Source organism: Scyliorhinus canicula, chromosome 8 (assembly GCF_902713615.1).
Source record: "Scyliorhinus canicula chromosome 8, sScyCan1.1, whole genome shotgun sequence".
Taxonomy (NCBI): Eukaryota; Metazoa; Chordata; class Chondrichthyes; order Carcharhiniformes; family Scyliorhinidae; genus Scyliorhinus; species Scyliorhinus canicula.
In genome coordinates, this window is record NC_052153.1 from 83097438 (window position 1) to 83116820 (window position 19383).

The 19383-nt window shown below is 50.1% G+C and overlaps 1 protein-coding gene across 3 annotated transcripts in view; it reads right to left on the reverse strand.

Annotated features, from left to right (window-relative positions):
* Positions 1-3121: 3121 nt before the first annotated feature.
* The window catches only part of ntrk2a (neurotrophic tyrosine kinase, receptor, type 2a), a 309915-nt gene continuing 293653 nt past the window's right edge, over positions 3122-19383 (reverse strand). For 2 of the 3 annotated variants that reach the window (XM_038804848.1, XM_038804847.1), the window contains 2 exons: positions 8300-8458; positions 7273-7471 (listed from right to left, as the gene is read on the reverse strand). In XM_038804848.1, coding sequence (XP_038660776.1) covers positions 7286-7471; positions 8300-8458 — 345 coding nt within the window. In that variant the 3' untranslated portion in view covers positions 7273-7285. Of the gene's footprint in view, positions 7472-8299; positions 8459-19383 lie in introns of all 3 variants that reach the window. The other variant, XM_038804846.1, reaches the window with a different exon arrangement.

Sequence of the window (19383 nt, forward strand, 5' to 3'; positions counted from 1 at the left end):
GTAGCTGCTTTAACGGTACCTTACCTTTAATACATAAGCCCTTTAAGACCGTGCTTGGAACCCTGGGGGACTCCGCCTCTGGCTCCGCCCCCAGGAAACGGTAAATAAGATGAGGCTCACTCGGCAGCATGTCATGAGCACACTTCTCGGCTGCTGTTCAGTTCTCCGATGATTAAAGCCTTTGAATTACCTATCTTCTCTCCTGTGTCGTAATTGAGGGTATCTCAGGGAGGAAACCGGAGCACCCGGAGGAAACCCATGCAGACACGTGTAGAAAGTGCAAACTCCACACAGCCAACCACCTGAGACAGAAATTGAACCTCGGACCCTGGAGCTGTGAGACAGCAGTGCTAACCACTGTGCCACCGTGCCGCCCAAGGTTTCACATTAAAGACCTGTCCACAATGTTACAACCTGCCTCGGTGCTCTGTCAGATGGGTGTGAGGGGTGGGCTGGTCTGGGCAAGCCGCAGAAGGGCGCATGGGGAAAGGAATGGGCGGACGTTGGGGGTGGGCTTGTCTTAGGGACCGCAGTTCAGCCAGCGCTCAGGTATTCCCCCTCCCACCGTCCCCACCTCGGCCACCCCAGGGATTCCATGAGACCATGTGATGGAATGGGCAGCTCGCATGCAGAGATCACCCAGGTGGACAGTGGAAACTGTTTTCGTGGACAGGAGTCAGACATTGTCAAATGATGCGGAGCACCAGAGCTCATCACTGAGCAGGTTGTCATCATCCTCCATCCCATAGACCAGACCCTCTGTTACTGCCAACCCAAGACTCACACCCCATAATGCAGCAGGTATGTATCACAGAGGGGCATGCAGGTGGGGTTGGCCGGGGATGGGGGCTGAGGGTGATGGAGGTGGGATATGGTGTCTGTGCCCCTGGCCAGTCCCTCATACCTCATTGGTGAACCAGGAGGCGATCAGAGCATCCCATGTGCATTTGCCCGGTCGCACATATTGTGCGGCTCTCGTGCTTGCCCGTGCCTCATGTCTTGCCCATCCTTGCTGTCCTCCCATCCTCCTTATTTGACAAGGCCTGGCATTCATCGTGTTCCAGCACGTCACCCCTCTGCTGTGCGACGTTGTGGAGGACGCATTAGGCCACCACAACACGGGCGACCATCCCAGTGCTATACTAGAGGGCTCCGCCAGAGCAGTCGAGGCACCTGAACTGCATCTTCAGGAGGACAGAGCACCGCTCGATCGTGTCCCGGGTCACTTCAGGGGTGTCATTGGAACGGGTCTCCATTTCGGTCTGTGGCCTCCGGATGAGCATCATTAGCCATAACCACAGTAAATATCCCCTGGCACCCAGGAGCCAACCCCACAGCTGGGGATGCACCAGGAACTGTCGATCATGCCAGGATGAAGGCATCGTGCATGCTGCCCGGGTATTGGGCGCAGACATGGCTGATGCACATCTCATGGTCACACACCAGCTGCACATTCATCAAGTGGAACCCCTTCCAGTTTGTGTAGAGTGGCCTCTCATGGGCCGATGCTCATAGAGCGACATCAATCACCCCCTGAACCGGGGCATCTCGGCGTTGGCGGCGAACCCCGCTGCCTGGTGGGCTCAGTCCACATTGAAATTGATGTATTGTGCCGAATGGGCAGATAGAGTTCTGTCAGATCCCGGACAGGTCCCCATTCGGCGCCTGGAAAGAGCCCACGGCGTAAAGGTTCAGGGCGACTGTTACCTTGACGGCCACCGCGAGTGGGTGCTCTCCCCCATTCCCCTGTGGTGCCAGATGTGCCATGATCTGGAAGATATGTCGCACTGTCCCACTGCTCAGCCAGAGTCTTCGATTACCGGTCCGGCAGGCGCTCAAATGACAGACTATGCCGATACACGTGAGGGCTCATGCGGCACCTCCTTTGCACCTACTCCTCGACCATCCACACCGGCTGCCTACTTTTCCTCTGGGGCAGGCTCCGCTGCTGCAGATTCTTCCTCCTAAAGCAACTCCAACTCATACAGGCGCAATTTTAGCTCCGAGGGCTGCCGCGACTAGAAGGCCACCATTTCAGGTTGTATTCCAGTATCCAGGTCTGCAGGGGGTGAAAGGCCAACATGTTAGTGTGGTGCATACCCCCGTGTCCAACTAGGTCCACCGGGCTACACGGTGGCCCTGGTTGGCACTGCAGACTCTTCCCCTGCATATCTCCCCCCCCCCATCTCCGCACCCTAGCCCTGTCAGTGCCCCGCACCGTGGGAGCCTCTGGCCCTGATGCCCATCCCTGTTCTCCGGGCCACATCTAGCACCCCCTATAGGGGCTACTGTGGATGTTGCCCTTTGGGCGGGCCACGTGTTGCCCCGCCGGTGGATGGTGGCCGGTTGGGGGTGGTGGAGGGTGGCGCACCCATATGGCTGCTGGCACTCTCCAGAACCAGGAACCAAGATAGGTGGTTAGTTAGGTGGACAACGAGATGGCTGACTTGCAGGCTGCGGCAATGGCGGTCTGTGCCTGGACACTTCCCCAGTCGCATGGGGGGGGGGGGGATCTGGTCCCACAGCCTGTCCCCCCGTCACACCCTCCCCCTCAGCCCCCGCCCTCAGCCAGCCCGGCCAGCGTGAGGACCGGCAGACCACGATCATGCCTCTCCGTGTCCCACCTCCTCTCTCTCTCTCTCATCAGCCACGATGCCTGTTTCTCAATTTTTAAAAGCACAAATGAATCTCGCCTTCGGGAATTCCCCCCAGAGGAGGTGGGGAATCGCGGAGACCCCGGAGAATATTGGGTCAGGCATGCTAATGATATGCAAAGCTGCCCCAGGTGAACAGGAGCAACTGTACGCACGGAGTGGAATGCATTGACGTCGCTGTCGAGACACCGGAGAATTGAGATTTGGCATGAACCCGGCGCCCGGCACTGGAACTGATTCTCTGTCCAATCACCTTTCCCGATTTCAGTGTTGGCTGACAGAGGATCCCACACCATCAATTTGGAAGAGTTCATCTAAATGTACATGACATGTGTTTTAATATCTGGCAGCGGTTTTTACACCAAGCATGCATTAGTTGGCAGATGCCTATTATCTCATCTATGCATTTAGATAGCCTTTGCTAGCCTAATACATTGTTAATGTATTAACAATAAAACAGCATAAAATATGTTTCTGATGGCAATGTTTATTGTAAGACAGAATTTTTCCACTCAATTTGTTGTATCACAAGAAACTTTCCATTTCAATTTGAGAAACTGGTCACATTTCAACGTACAAATATATAACACAGGTACTTAGGCATCATCTAAAAATCAGCCAAGTGCTACATAGACCATTCAAGAAATAAACGTTGTACAACAGACTGTAACAGAAAAAAAGGCAAAGGTTTAAGCATAAAGACAGCATGAGGCCAATTTGTTCAGCAGGTTGCTCAAAACCAGACACGTTAAACTTTTAAAGTGATTTTTGTGGAATTAGTGATTCTTCCAGCCCCACAAAAATCCACCTGCCGCTTTGTCCCTTGGGACCACCTCCTCCACTGCCACTCACTATCTCCACTGGCTGCTGGATCTTCAGCCCTTGTTGACAATAATGGAGATGAGGCCCAAGTGTGAGAATTGGCACGACTTCTGAGCAAATCCATCAAACTAGGTAGCGTGTATGGATCTTCTGGCTTCCACTCCATGCAATTGGATACATGATGATAATCTAGCCCGTGCAAATCTTAAACTCAACCTGTGGAATTCTCCGTTGGCGGGATCCTCTGCTTTGCTGGCAGTGCGCCCGCGAGTTTCTCGACGGCATGGGATGCCACAATGGGAAACCCCAATGTCCGGATGCCAGGACGGAGGATCCCGCTGCCGGCAGGGGCGCGCCGCACCGGAAAACAGGGCTGGTGGGACGGAGAATCCCACCCAACATCTGTGCAGTTTTGGGGAAAGACACAGAACACATAAATGTCATCAGACGTTTTATTTACGGCGACGCTGAAAAATATAATTAACCAGAACAAAAGAGAAAAATATATTACATGTTCAGCTGAATTTAAAAAAATACACAAGGCCACAGTTTCTGTTCCAAGAGGTTGGAGAACTTGTGTTTGTAGACGGGGACACAAATATCTCTGTCTTCCCAATGCTGTAGAAGTGACAAGCAATTTCTAATGAAGGGAGGATTGGCTTGTTGACATTGGCAAGATAATCTACTACCAATAAGAAATGTTTTAAAGCCACAAAATCAAGCTGAATTATCCATTGACCTTTGAACTGTTGAAACTATACTTTTACCATAATCAAATAATGAAGCTAACCTACACTGGGCCTGCATTTGGCTTGATCGGAAACTATTCCCGATAATGTAATGTTAAATAAAATGAGTTGTACTTGTTATTTAATATGTCGTTTGATGTTGCTTGTGCTTTCTCAGTCCATCATAAATCCAATGTGCAAGGAGTCAGTTGCTCATTAACAGATATAATATAACCACAGCACAAGACTTTTAATCAAATATGAATATAGCTAAAGATTTCTCCAGATTCTGGTGACAGTCGTGTTTATTTTTACAGAAACAGCCCCTTTCAGTGCCTTGGTCCAACTATTGCTAATACATGAATCTCTCTAAAATGTTAAACTTAGTTAATGTCAGGCATGGCACATGTCAATCATGAGCCTAAAGCAGTATTACACCATCGATGCCACACTTCAACATCTACAGAATTCACAAAAATGTTTCATAGAAGTTACCTCATTTGTTGATTTATTTTCAACCTGTTAAGACAAACATATGCCACAGTATATGCCCACAAAGTATTTTGAGATTTCATCAGCAAATAGTCATTGTTGAGGACATTTCTTCCTCAGTTATCATGTCTGTATTCATTACCTTTTACAAAAGGTAAGAGCAGCAGATAATGTAGTGTAAGAAATAGATGTGATTTTATCAGCTTAATAGCCAGTAACATATTTTTTTAGTGGTATCAACAATTCAAATGTCCAGACGTTTTGAACCTCTTGAAGAAAGACCTACTTGCTGAGTTCAATGTTATATTGTGGTAGGCTGAGATTTACAACAAAAACCACCAAGTTCTTGCTCTTTGTACATCTGCACTAATATTACAAGGCAGTATCATTTTGTTAGTACGCCTAAAAGTAGATGGAAGGTACATCCTTCAGATTATAGGAACAAGGGAGCATTGGAATCTAGGAATAGGAGTAGGTCATTCTGACCCTCCAAAGAGGTTCCCCCATTCAAATAGAGCAAGGTCAATTCCTACCTCGACTCCATTTGCCTGCTTTTGCTTCATATTTCTTGATACCATTGCCTAACAAAAATCCATTGATCTCAGGTCGCTTGGTGGATCATCCTGAAAGTATCTGTTATGCTACCCTGCATATCCACGGGGTGTAAATTCATTTTATATCTCTCTGAACTACCGTGGCTCTGGTAGTTAAGAATTCAGTTTAATGAATCCATCAAATCTCAAGTGAATAGCAGGACATAATGAAAAATAACCTCTGCCGTTTATATACAACTCAGAATTATTTTGCTAATTAACAGCCATTTGAACCCCACTTAAGGAAGCAAAGCAATTAAATGCAGTTATGCTCTAATTAATAAATTATGTAAAAAATAAAAAATTGTAAATAAACTAAAGTATTAAATTATTAAATATTTGGCCATAAAATTTTAAAAATTGAATGGATATCCTATACAGATCTCCTCAAGTTTTTTTGATAAAATAGGAGAACAGACAAATCCTAAGAGCAATCCATGCTTTGTTGCTGAATGCAGTTACAAGTTACAGCTGTGCTCCCTCACAGAGGGAGTATGCTTTTAAAAGGAGAAAACGTTAGGTTTTGACAGACAACAAGTGCTTACTCCAGTCTGAACTTGTCAAACAGATATGAAATCTAACCTAGGGTTCCCCAGCATCACCAGATAACTGAGATTTATATGTCAACAAGCTAGTCATGAGCTGTCAACCATGCATCTTGTACTGCAATGCATCCATGCTCTATCTGTCAGAATATTAGAGAGAAAAAAAATTAAGCAAGCAAAGGATGCTGAGAATGGAGATACCATAGCAACATGGCTAGGTTAGGTTTTATGTGATGGCTATCATATGTTAATTATAGGATCACTTCTGTCTACCCTTGGGACTTAACTTCACTGTCTCTTTGCAGATTATATGATCTTTATAAATTTGTTCATATTTCTGCATTTCTATCATCCCAGAGTACTGTTAAAGCATAAGGCCATTTCCTGCAGCTAATGGTCTCCAATAGGGTTTCTAATTAAATATATGTAACACCATTATGGATAACATCCTACATCTAAAAGGTGTACAAGATATGAGCGATATTTTGTACATACATTATGGTATTAGGATCATGCACAATTATATTTCACTCACATACCGAAGGGGAAAAATGCTTTAGGATAAGTACATTTTCAGATGATTTGCCTAGACAACTACAAGTGCTGTGTTATTAAAGTTAATCACCTTCAGTATTTGACCCTGAAATTAATACTGAACATTACAGCCCGCTCCAGCCTGAAGCTCAGAAAGCCTGTCTGGAGACTACATTCCCATAATTAAAGTCACACATTGTTCTAGATGCCCGGTTCACAGCAAATTGTTGTATTGCACTTGATTCTTTGTGAGACATGATATTCAATGCAAAAAAACCCAGAAAAAGCAAGAAGCCGGGAAAAGTTTCTGTATAATGGGCTTAAGTGAAGTGGCTAAATAATACCATGTTTTTAATGTCAGTTTTAGAGAGTCAATTGGTGAACTTGAAGCCTATTAAATTATCAGTATGCAGTAAATCATGACATAATGCTTCCTTCACTGAATTAAGAATGCTTTCCATATACATTTGTATTTCCTCAGTCTCAGCTAAGATTTTTGTTCATGGCATGTGGAATATACATAGTTGAATCAATTGTTTTCCTTTCTTCGTGTTGCAGTTGGGTGTTGATGATTCAGTCATCTGTTCTTCCCTTTTTTTCATCCAAATCAAAGGCAAATCACTGAGAATCTTTGTTATTTGCAGTGAGAAATTTTGACTGTCTTCAGCAGAATAATCAGTTAGATTAAGGCCTGCGTCAAGGCAGAGTTGCAAATGAGTAAAAGCCAGGTCAATTTGAGTGAGGATGATAAAACTCAAAGTCAATAACATGTCTACAGATGGAGAGGTTTTGCCATATTTTGCTTTTTGAAGCTTCTCCTCATTGCGATTAATACTGTCAGGGATCAGAGCACGTTTCTTCGTAATGCAGCAACAATCTCGCACACACACGCTCGCCTACAATTGTGAAAGTAGTGCTTAGCCAAGAATATCCAGATAGACCGGGGAGGCCTTTGCCAATGTCTGGAGGAGACTGTGAATTTCCTTGATGTTGAGCCTCATGTGTGGTTCACGCTGCCAGCAACCGAGCATCAGGTCATACACCTCTTTTGGGCAGGTCCGAGGCCGTTGCAGCACACGGCCTTGTGTGATACATTCGATAACCTGGTGGAAAGAAAGCAGAGGAAAACAGGATTAGCAGCTGCTTCATCTTTAGAATTTGACTGGCAAATATCTTTTATGCCAACTCCGTTCTCTTGGTTTTGTACTTTTGCTTCCTTTTACTTCAATGCCATGCTAGATGCCTGTAACTTAGAGGCTGGCTATTAATACTGTTCCTCGTTTGCCTACAATAACTCATTTAATCAGTCTCCAAGAGTGCCAGAGAGAACCCACCTCTCCAAATTTCCCTCGCCCCTAATTGTGGATGTTGTGGCATATGCTTAATATCTGCCTATCTGACTAAGTTTGGATAAAGCACCGACCAAATGGTGATCAAACTTGAAATCATCCCTGCTCTAGGGCACCATAATGCTTGATGTTTTCACGTAACATGGGTGGCACAGTGGTTAGGGCTGCCTCCTCGCAGTGCCAGGGACCTGGGTGCAATTCTGGTCCCGGGTGACTGTCTGTGTGGAGTTTGCACATTCTCCCCGTGTCTGCGTGAGTTTCATCCAGGTGCTCTGGTTTCCTCCTACAGTCCAAAGATGCGCAGGTTAGGTGGATTGGCCTTGTTAAATTGTCCCATTGTGTCCAAAGGTTAGGTGAGGTTACAGGGCTAGGGTGGGGTAGTAGGACTAGGTAGAATGCCCTTTCAGATGGTCAGAGTAGATTCGATGGGCCAAATGGCTTACTTCTGCACTATAGGAATTCTGGGAACATTATGAGTAAAGGGAGTCGCTGTTTTTTCTCCCAGAAACAACTCCTTGTTTGGCATACTTTTAAAGAATGGCTATTACCTTTTGACTACAGTTTATAAAATCTTCTACAAACCTCATTGTTTGACAGCTGGTACCACGGTTGCTTTCCATAGGTAAAGATCTCCCATAACACCACGCCCAAACTCCAGACATCACTTTCAGTGGTGAATCTCCTGTACATAATGCTCTCAGGAGGCATCCAACGAATGGGGAGCATTGTATGACCACCAACCTAAAATAAAGAAAATGAGGTGTCAATAAATCTGAATGGAAGAATGACATAGAGAAATAAAAGAGAGTTGGAAATATAGTAGTTCGTGCAAAAAGACAATGGGCGGGATTCTCCGTTTCAGGGACTAAGGGCTGTATTCTCCGATTTTGCGGCAAAGTGCTGACGCCGGCGTGGAAGCAGTGGTGTTTTATGGTGGCAAAATCGGCGCTGGACCCTCACCAATTCCAGGACTGGTAAGGGGCAATCAGCCCCGCCGGAAAAAACACCTGGCTCCCGAGCCAAAAACGGCCAGAGAATGGCCGGGTCTGTGGTGCGCTGACCCGACCTGCCAGTTAGTGCCCTCCTGTACATCCCTCACCATCCCCAAACCACCCTCATCTGTCCCCCCATTCTCCGCCAAAGCACCCCTGCAAGCTGAGCGGCTCCCCCCCCCCGACCCCCCCTCGACTGTGGCGCTGCTGGACATGTGTCCCGCGCCATCAGGAAGTCGGCCCATCGGGGGAAGAGCATCGGGGAGGGCCTTCAGATAACATCCTGAGGCGGCCCCAATGGCGTGCGATGTACTCCCCGAAGACTCTGTTTTGGAGGGGGCGGAGCATCTGAAAACAGGCGCCGTCCCCGATTTTGGCGTCAAAAGGATTCTCCGCCCGATTGCCAATTACGATATCAGCGTCGGGCAACGGGGAATCCCGCCCTAAGTGTGGACTTTTACAACAGAAAAACCAGCACCGCACCTGGACCGATTCCGCTACCGTTGAGGGGCTAAGCACTAGCGCACGAGATGGTGCAGACATTGCGTGGCACTGAGGCCAATACTGCTAGGGTGGCAACCACAGTGGAGATTCTGGTGCCGTGTGGAACACACTCGACTCCACTGAAAAATGGTGCGGGATATGCAAGGTCCATGGTTGACACTCAGGAGGCTGACAAGTTGCAGTCGCACATACATATTACACTCCCCAAACACACTTATCCGAGCCAAATGTATGGCGCTGGTTGTGCTGGAGCATGCCCATACAGCTGATGGGTCGTCTGGAGCCAGAGGGCATACAGGGGGGTACCCTGGGGGACACCTATATGACCCATTGCACCAGCTTCAAAGCGGGCTGTTAGCGGTGTGCGCAGCTGCATGGCTGCTTTGTCGGCTGCGGCAATGGTGCTTGATATCCTCCCAACCTGATCCTACGGCCCATCTACTGGCCACCCCCCACTACTCCCCCAGCCCTGCCAGATTCCCCCAGCCAGCGACACAACTGTCAGCACACTATGGCCATGCTGGACACTTTCCACAACCCCCTCTCTCCCTCAGGAGCCGCCACACTGGTTTCACAATATTTAAAAGCACAAGTGAACCACGCTGCCGGGAACTCGGCCCATCGGAGGCGGAGAATCACGGAGGCCCCGAAGCTGGGCCCGCTAATGATATGCAATCGGTGTCTACTCACACTGACCCCGTTTTCGAGGTGACGGAGAATTGCAATTTGGCGTCAAATCGACACCTGCATCGATTTTGGCGTCGGGAGCTATTTTCCACCAAATCTCATTTCCCGATTTCGGCGTCGGCTAACGAAGAAACCCGCCCAATACACACATTACACTTAAGACATACTATGGCCGGAATTTTCCAGCCATTCTCTCCGGTGGCATCTTCCCGTCCCGCTGATGGCGAACCCCCGCTGCGGTTTCCAGGAGCTGGGCTGCGGGCGAAGTGTAGATGGAACGGGAAACCCCATTGACAGTAGCAGAATCAGAAGATCCCACTGCCAGCCAATGGCGGGTTGCCTCCACCGTCACGAAACACACTGCAGGGTGCACAGAAAATGTTGCCTTCTAAATGTGAATGAGGCTGAACTGAGACTGAAGTTTATACAATGTTCAGCAGCATCTGTGGAGAGAGAAACAGAATTAATGCTTTGAGTCCAATATGACGCCTGTTTGGAATCCAACGGAGAATCATGCTAAACTTGAATAATTAACTCAGCTTCTCTCTCCACAGGTGCTGTCAGACATGCTGGGATTTTCCAGTGCTTGCTGTTTTTATTCCAAATCTTCAGTATCCACAGTATTTTGCTTTTATTTATACAATGTTTGCCCAATTTTAGTCTTTTTACTATGACTCACGTACTTGGTTTCGAAATATGGCCTGTTTTGATCTGTCCCACTCTTAAAAGTAAACACAGCTCATTTTGTTTAAAGGGGTTTTGTGACATATCTCACTTTTTTTGATCATAAATCTCTTCCTGGTATTCCTACAGTCCTAACAACCCTGCGGAATACTTCTTTATTGAAGAAATTGATTCTGTGAAGGCATTTATTTTCTTAATAATTTGCTTTTTCTCCACTGTGCAAGTTATTCTGCATTTCTGGAAATATCAGCTTCTCAGTGTTTAAGATTAACCTGGATTTTTAAAAACATTCCATGGATCAAAGTTCACACAGCCAAGCTACATTTGTGGAAATCTCTTATCTGTATCTTAGCAACATTGACAGCCAGAGTTACTATTTTATCTGGACTACTGAAATACTTCAAAAATGGACAAATTTTAGTCATTCTCTCTTATTGCATCAATCAAATGCATTTGTTAATGCAATGGATGCGGAATAAGAATATTACTGGATATATGACAATTATTTTCTTGCCTATGACTACTTTTGATTAATATCAATGTGCTGCCCCACACATAATTTTACCCCTTCATTGTAACAACATTGGGTAGATTTCAATAACAGCATTTTATTGGGATTAAAATCTGCCTACACTGGAAGGGATAACAATCATTCAGCCTGGATCAAAATGCTCAGCAATAAATATGCAATCAGTTGTATGTATCAGAAACAATGAATAAGCAAAATACAGATATTTATTTTTCAGAATTTTGCATGCTTCTCTCATTTATTTTTCTCTTGTTCCTTTTTTCTTCCTCAGCTGGAAGTGTCCGACCAGCTGTCCTCAATGTAGCCAAGGTTAACGCCACTCCATAACTGTTTAAAAGGGGAGTAGGGATATTTTTCCAGATTTCCCACTGGATTCAGAATGAGCTTTCTTATTAGGGATCCAATACAGCAATCCTGAAATATTCAAAATTTAGAATGTAATTTATTAAAACATTTCAATCAACTGGTGATTTTTGGTAAAATTGTTCATAGCTCCATCACATATGGCAAAAAAGTATTAAAAATATTGGCTAGGAATTGCTCCTTCTCTGCTACTATGGGTGCAATTTAATGGAAAAACATCTAAGGACGCGATCTAACTAAAAGGTTTCTAAGTGTGGTAGCGAGCGGGAACTGCCGTGAGCTTCCCAGCGCATGGATCAGCGAGGCCATCACTGTTACAAAACATTAATTGGGCGACTTAAGGACGCCCCCACGGGCTTCATGCCGTGAATGATGAACCCACTGGCTGAATTGCTGGGACCCCGCTTGCCTGCCCCCTGCTAACAAGGGAGAGCAGCACTTAAACTGCTTCTGCCAAACCCATTCAGCTTACAGCCATGCCTCCGGTAATACCAGATCCACAATTTGGGGATGTCGACCTGGGCAGATTATTGGATGCAGTCGAGGCCAGATGGGCCACTCTGTTCTCCTGATGGTCCTGGAGGGTCAGCCACAGAGCAGCCAGTGCTGCCTGGAAGGATGTGGCAGCAGTCGTCTATTTGGGGTACATGACCAGGAGGACCAACATGAGAAAGCACCTGGCATTGCCCCTGTCCAGCACCGTTCCGTGCCCCAGACCACACATGTCCCATAGTGCCACTCATGCCCTCTCCCCATACCCCTCCTGCTCCCCATCCCCCCCATGCTTCCCATCCCCTGCATACTCCCCATACTCCCCATTCTCTCCCCATACCCTCATTTTCCCCACCAAACTCCCCATTCATCCCTCCATACTCCCCATTCCCACAGCCCATCTCCCCAAAACCCCCAACCCCGCGATGAACCCCTTCTGTGTCCCCGCAGATGCTGGCCCACAACCGAAGGGAGAGGGCCAAGGTGGGCGGCGGGGTGATGGACATCAGAGTCCCCACCCTCAATGAGGATAGGCCTTGGAGGTTGTGGGGGTGGCCGAGGACAGATCAACAAAGAGGTCGGTGTACGGCAGAGAGGTGAGGATCCCTGGCCCCCACCCAGATGACCTCTCAAACGTGAATAGTTAATGCCTGACTCATCCCTCCCACTGACCATATGTCATTCTCTCGCAGGATCCTCAGCCGATGGTGCCGCCCCATATGGGGTGCCCCCTCCCATGGGAACACCTCAGAGGAGAGGTCCGAGGATGACACCGTCGATGCATCCCACCTATCATCCCCACCCTCCACCAGCGCAGAGGCACATACTACAGTGGGCAACGGTCATAGTCAGGCTTCTGGGCACATTCTGGTGAGCATTACACAGTTGCTGATGGACATCAGGTGGAGGCAGGAACTCCCAGTCGAGGCAGCAGTCAGAGGTCAGCTGGATCCCAGGACCCAGCTGGGTCCCAGTCAGATGCTGAGCCTCTGGTCCAGGTTTATCTGGAGCTGATGCAGATGCTAGGGTGCAGCCGTGAGATTCAGAGGGGATGCCAGTGACCCTTCAGCAGGTCCACAACCAATTTGAGGAGTCCCACAGACTACGGGCATAGGAGATGGAGCCGACAATGTGTGGCACCAAGGTCAATACTGCTCGGGTGGACATCACAGTGGAGATTCTGGTGCACGACATTGGCAAATGAGTAGAGATGTCCAAGGCATAGTTCAGTCAGTGAAGGCCATAGCTGAACATCTTGACAGCATGTCCCAGTCACTGATTGACATGGCCCAGTACAAGGTGGACATTGATGAGGCACAAAGCGGCATGTCACAGTCTCAGGTGGGCATTACAGAGGCCCTCCAGAGCATGTACCAGTCACTAGGGGAGGTCTCTCAGTCCCTTGTGGCACAGCCGAGGTGTTTCGGGGTGTGCCGCAGGTTCAGGTGGGCCTGGCCTAGGCACTGCAGAACATGCCCTGGTCATTGGGGGACATGTCTAATTTGCAGGTGGGTATTGCAAGGGCACTTCACAGCATGTTCCAGTCACTGAGGAGCATCGCTGAGGGTGTCATATTGTGCTGCAGACATTGGGGATCCACCGTGGCTGACAGAGCCAGATGGTGCAGGGGCAGCTGGGGCTCAATCCAACTGCCCCTCCATCCCGAGATGAACTCCAGGGCTCTATGGGCACAGGCCTGGAGGAGGGAGCGCTGGGTGCCAACCCAGAACCATTTTACAGAGTGGCAACGGTGGCCACCCGCTCCCCCGAGACCTACCCCAATGACAACAGTGCGTTTTGGAGTCAGCACCCAGAACAGGGTGGCATGGTGGGCATGTGCCGCTGGCAAGTGCACCGGGCCCTCTGGCCCCAGTGTCCCAAGGGGATGCCCGCCAGGGGCATTCAAGGCTATGGGACGTGGTAGGCAGCAGGTTGTCTTCACCTCTGATGTGTACCCTGGGGAAACACCTAGACGCAGCAGTAGAGGACGGAAGGCCAAGCATCACTGAGAGGGCACTGGGGGGCGATGGGGGATTGGGTAAGGGGAGGCTGGGTATGTTCTGGGGGGGAATGGTGGGGGGAGGCTGTGGGAGGGGTGGGGAGAGTGCGGCAGCACCATCAGAATATTGGGACAGTTGGGGGACACGTGTAAATTCTTAAAAATCATTGACCTCAACCAATATGATGCCTCTGTCACTTTCTTCCGCAATGCGGGCCAAGCACAAATTCCATGCCCCATCTCCTCGGGAATATGGTCACCCCCTGGATGACTCTTCTCCCCCTGCCCCCTATCCGCCCCCCTCCATTTCTGCCCCCCTCCCCCATTCTCTCTCCCCCCCCATTCCAATTGCTTCCCCGCCAACATCCCGTCACCCAACGCACCCCGCCCACTGACCCCCGGCCACGGTGGGGGCCGCTGCTCACTGGACCCTACACCCTGTACCCAGAAATCCACACGTAACGTTACCTGGACCAGGTGCGGGTCCCCACCCCGGTGCATACTCCCAGCCTCTAGTCACCGAAATGTCTCCGGTGTAGGGGCCCAGCCCCTGGGTGTTCGGATGTTGGCCGGGGCTCCCCCACTTCTCTATCCGAGCACCAGGGCAGAAACCCCAGGGCCCCCAGGCACATTGCCCGGTGTGTAGATGGCTACTCACCTCCTTGGATACCCACATCAGCCCTCCAGTAGCTTCCCCTTTTTTAAAAAGGTGAATTTGAATTTATCGGCGCCTGCATGACCTTTGCTGGGGAGGTGGTTAGATAGGGGGTCACTCCAATTAACTGAATGGAGATTGGCCTTAAGTGGTGATTATTCGTTTCTCACCATGCCTCGATGGGATCCTGATTTGGCCAATGGGAGCGGACCTGTCAGACCGCAATCAGATTGGCATCCGGCTCGGTTCCTGTATTTGGTCTCTCCCTTGATCTAGCAACTTCGTCGTACCCTTGCTTAAGCGCAATGTGACCATTAAATCACGGTGTAAGTGTCACTTTGGGTGTGCATGGGGGCATGGTTATCACCGGCTTTTTCGGTGAGATCCACACCTTTATTTACCCACACTTGGGTGGGATCCCGTTTCGGTAAATCAGCATATTGCAGTAAGATAGCTAGTCCCACTGTAATCTGCAGTTCCCTGAGGCGACCAAGGCATTGGTATCTATCTCCTACACCTTGGAGATCTCGGGCGAGCGCCGTTCAGTACCGGTCTCCACAAATGTGGACCAGAACGAACGGCATTTGTGGGGGTCTCCCAGGAGATGGGAGGCCCCAGGTGAATGTTCTTTCAGAAACCCTGGCACTCCTGAGGTGCCAACTACCAAAGCGGCCAAGTGGTACTACCAGGGTACCAGGTTGGCACCAGGTGTCAAGCTCATATTTTCATGCAGTGGTGATCGGGTCGGGGGTGCCCTGCACGCGTGTTGGGGTGTGTGGATGGGGTCCCGGGAACACCTCTTAGTGAGTTAGGACTTGGGGGGATACAGGGGTCATGTCGGGGGCTCCAGAGATCAGGACACTATTTTAAAATGCCGGCCTGATCGCTCACTATACTGACGATTTCTGACGATCGGAGCACCTCAGCGTAGAAAATGGAGTTATGTGCAGCCCTGGCTGCGCATTCCCCGTTGAGGCCCCCCTATCTAACTCAAGTGCCATTCTATAGCATTGTGTTTCTTGGCACTGCGAGCCCCAGGAAACATGCAGCTAAACGCGCTCGCTGACTTTGTTCCCATTTACTTAAATCGCGCCCTCTGTTATTTTTTTCAGGCCTCGGCGGAGAATAATATTAATAATCTTTATTATTGTCACCAATAGGCTTACATTGCAATGAAGTTACTGTGAAAATCTCCTAGTCGTCACACTCCGGCGCCAGAGGAAGAATTCAGAATGTCCAATTCACCAAACAGCATGTCTTTCGGGACTTGTGGAAGGAAACCGGAGGACCCAGAGGAAACCCACGCAGACACGGGGAGAATGTGCAGACTCCGCACAGACAGTGATCCAAGCCGGGAATCGAACCTGGGACCCTGCCGCTGTGAAGCAGCAGTGCTAACCGTGCCACTCAACGCCCCGCCGAGGCTGCGCCTACCTTCATTTTCTGCACTGAAGAGTTCCACTTGCCAGCGCAGGAAGAGATCGGTTGCCTTTATGCTTGATAACTCGCAGCGGGGCAAAATTAAAAATGACAAAATCTTGAGGTGGAGGATCGAACTCTCCACCTATAATTATGATATCGTATACCGTCCGGGGAAGCTCAACGAGCCCCCAGATGCCCTGTCCCGTGGCACATGCGCCAGCGCGCAAGACGACCAACTACAGGCTATCCACAATGACCTCTGCCACCCGGGGTCATCCGGCTCGCCCACTACATCAAGGCCCACAATCTGCCTTTCTCCACCGAGGAGGTTAAAGCTGTCACCAGGAATTGCCCGATCTGCGCGGAGTGTAAACCACACTTCTATAGACCAGACAAGGCCCACCTGGTAAAGGCATCCCGGCCCTTTGAACGCCTGAGCATCGATTTCAAAGGGCCCTCCCCTCGACCAACCGTAACATCAATTTTCTCAATATTATAGATGAATTCTCTCGCTTCCCGTTTGCCATCCCATGCCCCGATATGACTTCCCATAAAGTCATCAGAGCCTTGCATAGTGTCTTCACCCTGTTCGGTTTCCCCAGCTACGTCCACAGTGACAGGGGCTCGTCCTTCATGAGCCTCGAGCAGGACTACCGGCTATACCCCAGGGGGAACAGGCAGGTGGAGAGGGAGAACACGACGGTCTGGAAGACCGTCCTACTGGCCCTGCGGTCCAGGAGGTCCTCCCCGAAGCGCTCCATGCAATTAAGTCCCTCCTGTGTACGGCCACAAATCAGACTCCTCACGATCGATTATTTGTTTTCCCTAGGGGCACTACCACGGGGGCCTCGCTTCCATCCTGGTTGAGGACACCGGGCCCTGTCCTCCTTCGGAAGCACGTACAGACACATAAAACTGACCCCCTGATAGAGAGGGTCCTACTCCTACATTCAAACCCCCACTACGCATTTATCGATGGCCGACCGGACACCGTTTCCCTCCGGGACCTGGCACCTGCAGGATCTACCACTACTATTACCACTACCACCGAAGTACCCCTCACACTACACCCCACCCGACCTCCTACGCCCGGCGCCCCTGCACCTACAGGCTTCCTGCGCCCCCTTTCACCCTGATGTACCATCAATTGAACGCGAGGCACGATGAAGAGCCAAACTTTGGCTTTAATCAGCTAGTTGTTAGCCTGGTGGTCGACTACAGAGAAAGGCCGGCCGCCGGGAACTCTGGGTACTTATACCCCGCCTCGAAGGCGGGGTCTACTTACCTCTCGACCAATTAGTGAGCAGTCACATGACTAGTCCCAGCCAATCAGACGAGAGGCACATGACCAGCCAGAGCCAATGGTAAACCAATGTCCTGCACCAATGGTAGTGCTCCCATTCATACCACCACATACCCGTCACACCGGTCCGCAGGAACGAAGCTCTGGAAGTACCACCCCTGGAGTCCACCTTCGGATTCGCGCCGAACATCTGTCCACAGCCATCTGAAGCGGCTGCAACTCCGGTGCTCCATCGGTCCCAATGACGATTTGAGCGCCAGACCGACTGAACTTATACACCCGTCACCCCCGCCGGATTTGATTTTTTAACAGGGGGTGAATGTGGTGAATATATAACCTACAAATCTACACTGTATATTACTGTGTCCCTGTGGGCTCCATCTGTGAGCTGTTGCGCGGCTCTGCCCACAGGGGGAGATGAGAAGCATGTACAGGGCTCCGCCCCCAGCTGGAAGTATAAAGTGCTGCGGTCTTGCGAGCCTGCCTTCAGTTCAGCTAGTCGCAGGCAGGCTCAGTTGTAAGTCGATTAAAGCCACAGTTTACTTCAACTCGTGTCTCAGAGTGAATTGATGGTCGCTTCAATTTAATCAACTTAAAAAAACTACCATGGAATCAGCCCTCAAACCTGATCGACTGGAACTCGATCCACAGGCCACAAAAGCGAAAGAAATATTTTTGCATTGGCTTCGGTGCTTCAAGGCCTACCTGGCTGCGTCGACTACCTCCGCTGTTACAGAAGAACAGAAACTCAGTCTTCTCCACGCATGGGTGAGCCATCGTATTGCAACTCAACTTGATGCTACTGACTCTTATACCGAGGCCCTCACGATACTCGACCGCCTGTACATGCGGCTCGTGAATGAAGTTTATGTGCAGCGCATCTTTACAACTCGCTGCCAGCACCCTGGGGAGTCGCTAGAAGACTATCTGCGCAACCTGAAAGCTCTAGCACGAGAATGTAACTTCCAGGTCGTGACAGCCTCCCAGCACATGGAACTCGCCGTCCGAGATGTGTATGTTGCAGGGGTTCGATCCAATTATGTGCGCCAGCGTCTCCTCGAGAAAGGGGCCCAGAACCTGGAGGACACGGTAACACCAGCGACCTCGTCAGAGGTTGCTTTCCAAAGTTTAAACTCGTTCCCGGCCGATCACCGCGACCCCATCGTGGACCCCCGACCAGAGACTGCCTCAGGCCTGCGCCGCGCAGCCACCCGCCCACCACGAAGGGTTATTGTGCCACTTTTGCGGCCAGCCCAACACTCCCGGCAGCACTGCCCGGCCTGCAACACGACCTGCAGCAGCTGTGGGCAGAAAGGGCACTTTGCGAAGGCCTGCCTGGCTAAAACTAAAAACTGCAACTCGAACGCTAACCAGAACACTCGCCCCTCCAACTAACAGGCCCGCAGACCCTGCAATGTGGCAGCGTATCTGCCGTTTCCGTCTCTGCTCATCATGTGCGACTCATGGGGGCTGCCATCTTGGCAATCCTCCCCCACGCGGCCGGCCATGTGCAATTCATGGGGGCCGCCATCTTGGCAATCCTCCCCCACGCGGCCGGCCATGTGCAATTCATGGGGGCCACCATCTTGGGCGCCATCTTCCTCGCCACCCGCCATGTGCGATCTACGGGGGCGGCCATTGTGGACGCCATCGTTCTCGCTGCCCGCCACGTGCGATCAACAGGGGCCGCCATTTTAGCCATCACCCGATATGCCACTCGACGACTACGACCTCCATGGACAGTCACCATGGGGCCGCTCCAGCACCGCTGACCATGCCACTGACTACCCGCAGCTCACTGCAGTCACGTTGGACCAGTCGTGGCCAAAGCACCTCAAAAGCTCCATGATGTCCGTCCGAATGAACGGATACGAGACACCGTGCCGGTTCGACTCCGGGGGCACCGAGAGCTTCGTTCACCCAGACCTGGTAAGGCGCTGCTCGCTTCCGATATTTCCGACACAGCAAAATATCTCCCTCGCCTCGGGGTCACACTCCGTTCAGATACAAGGGCGCACTATTACAACGATAACGAT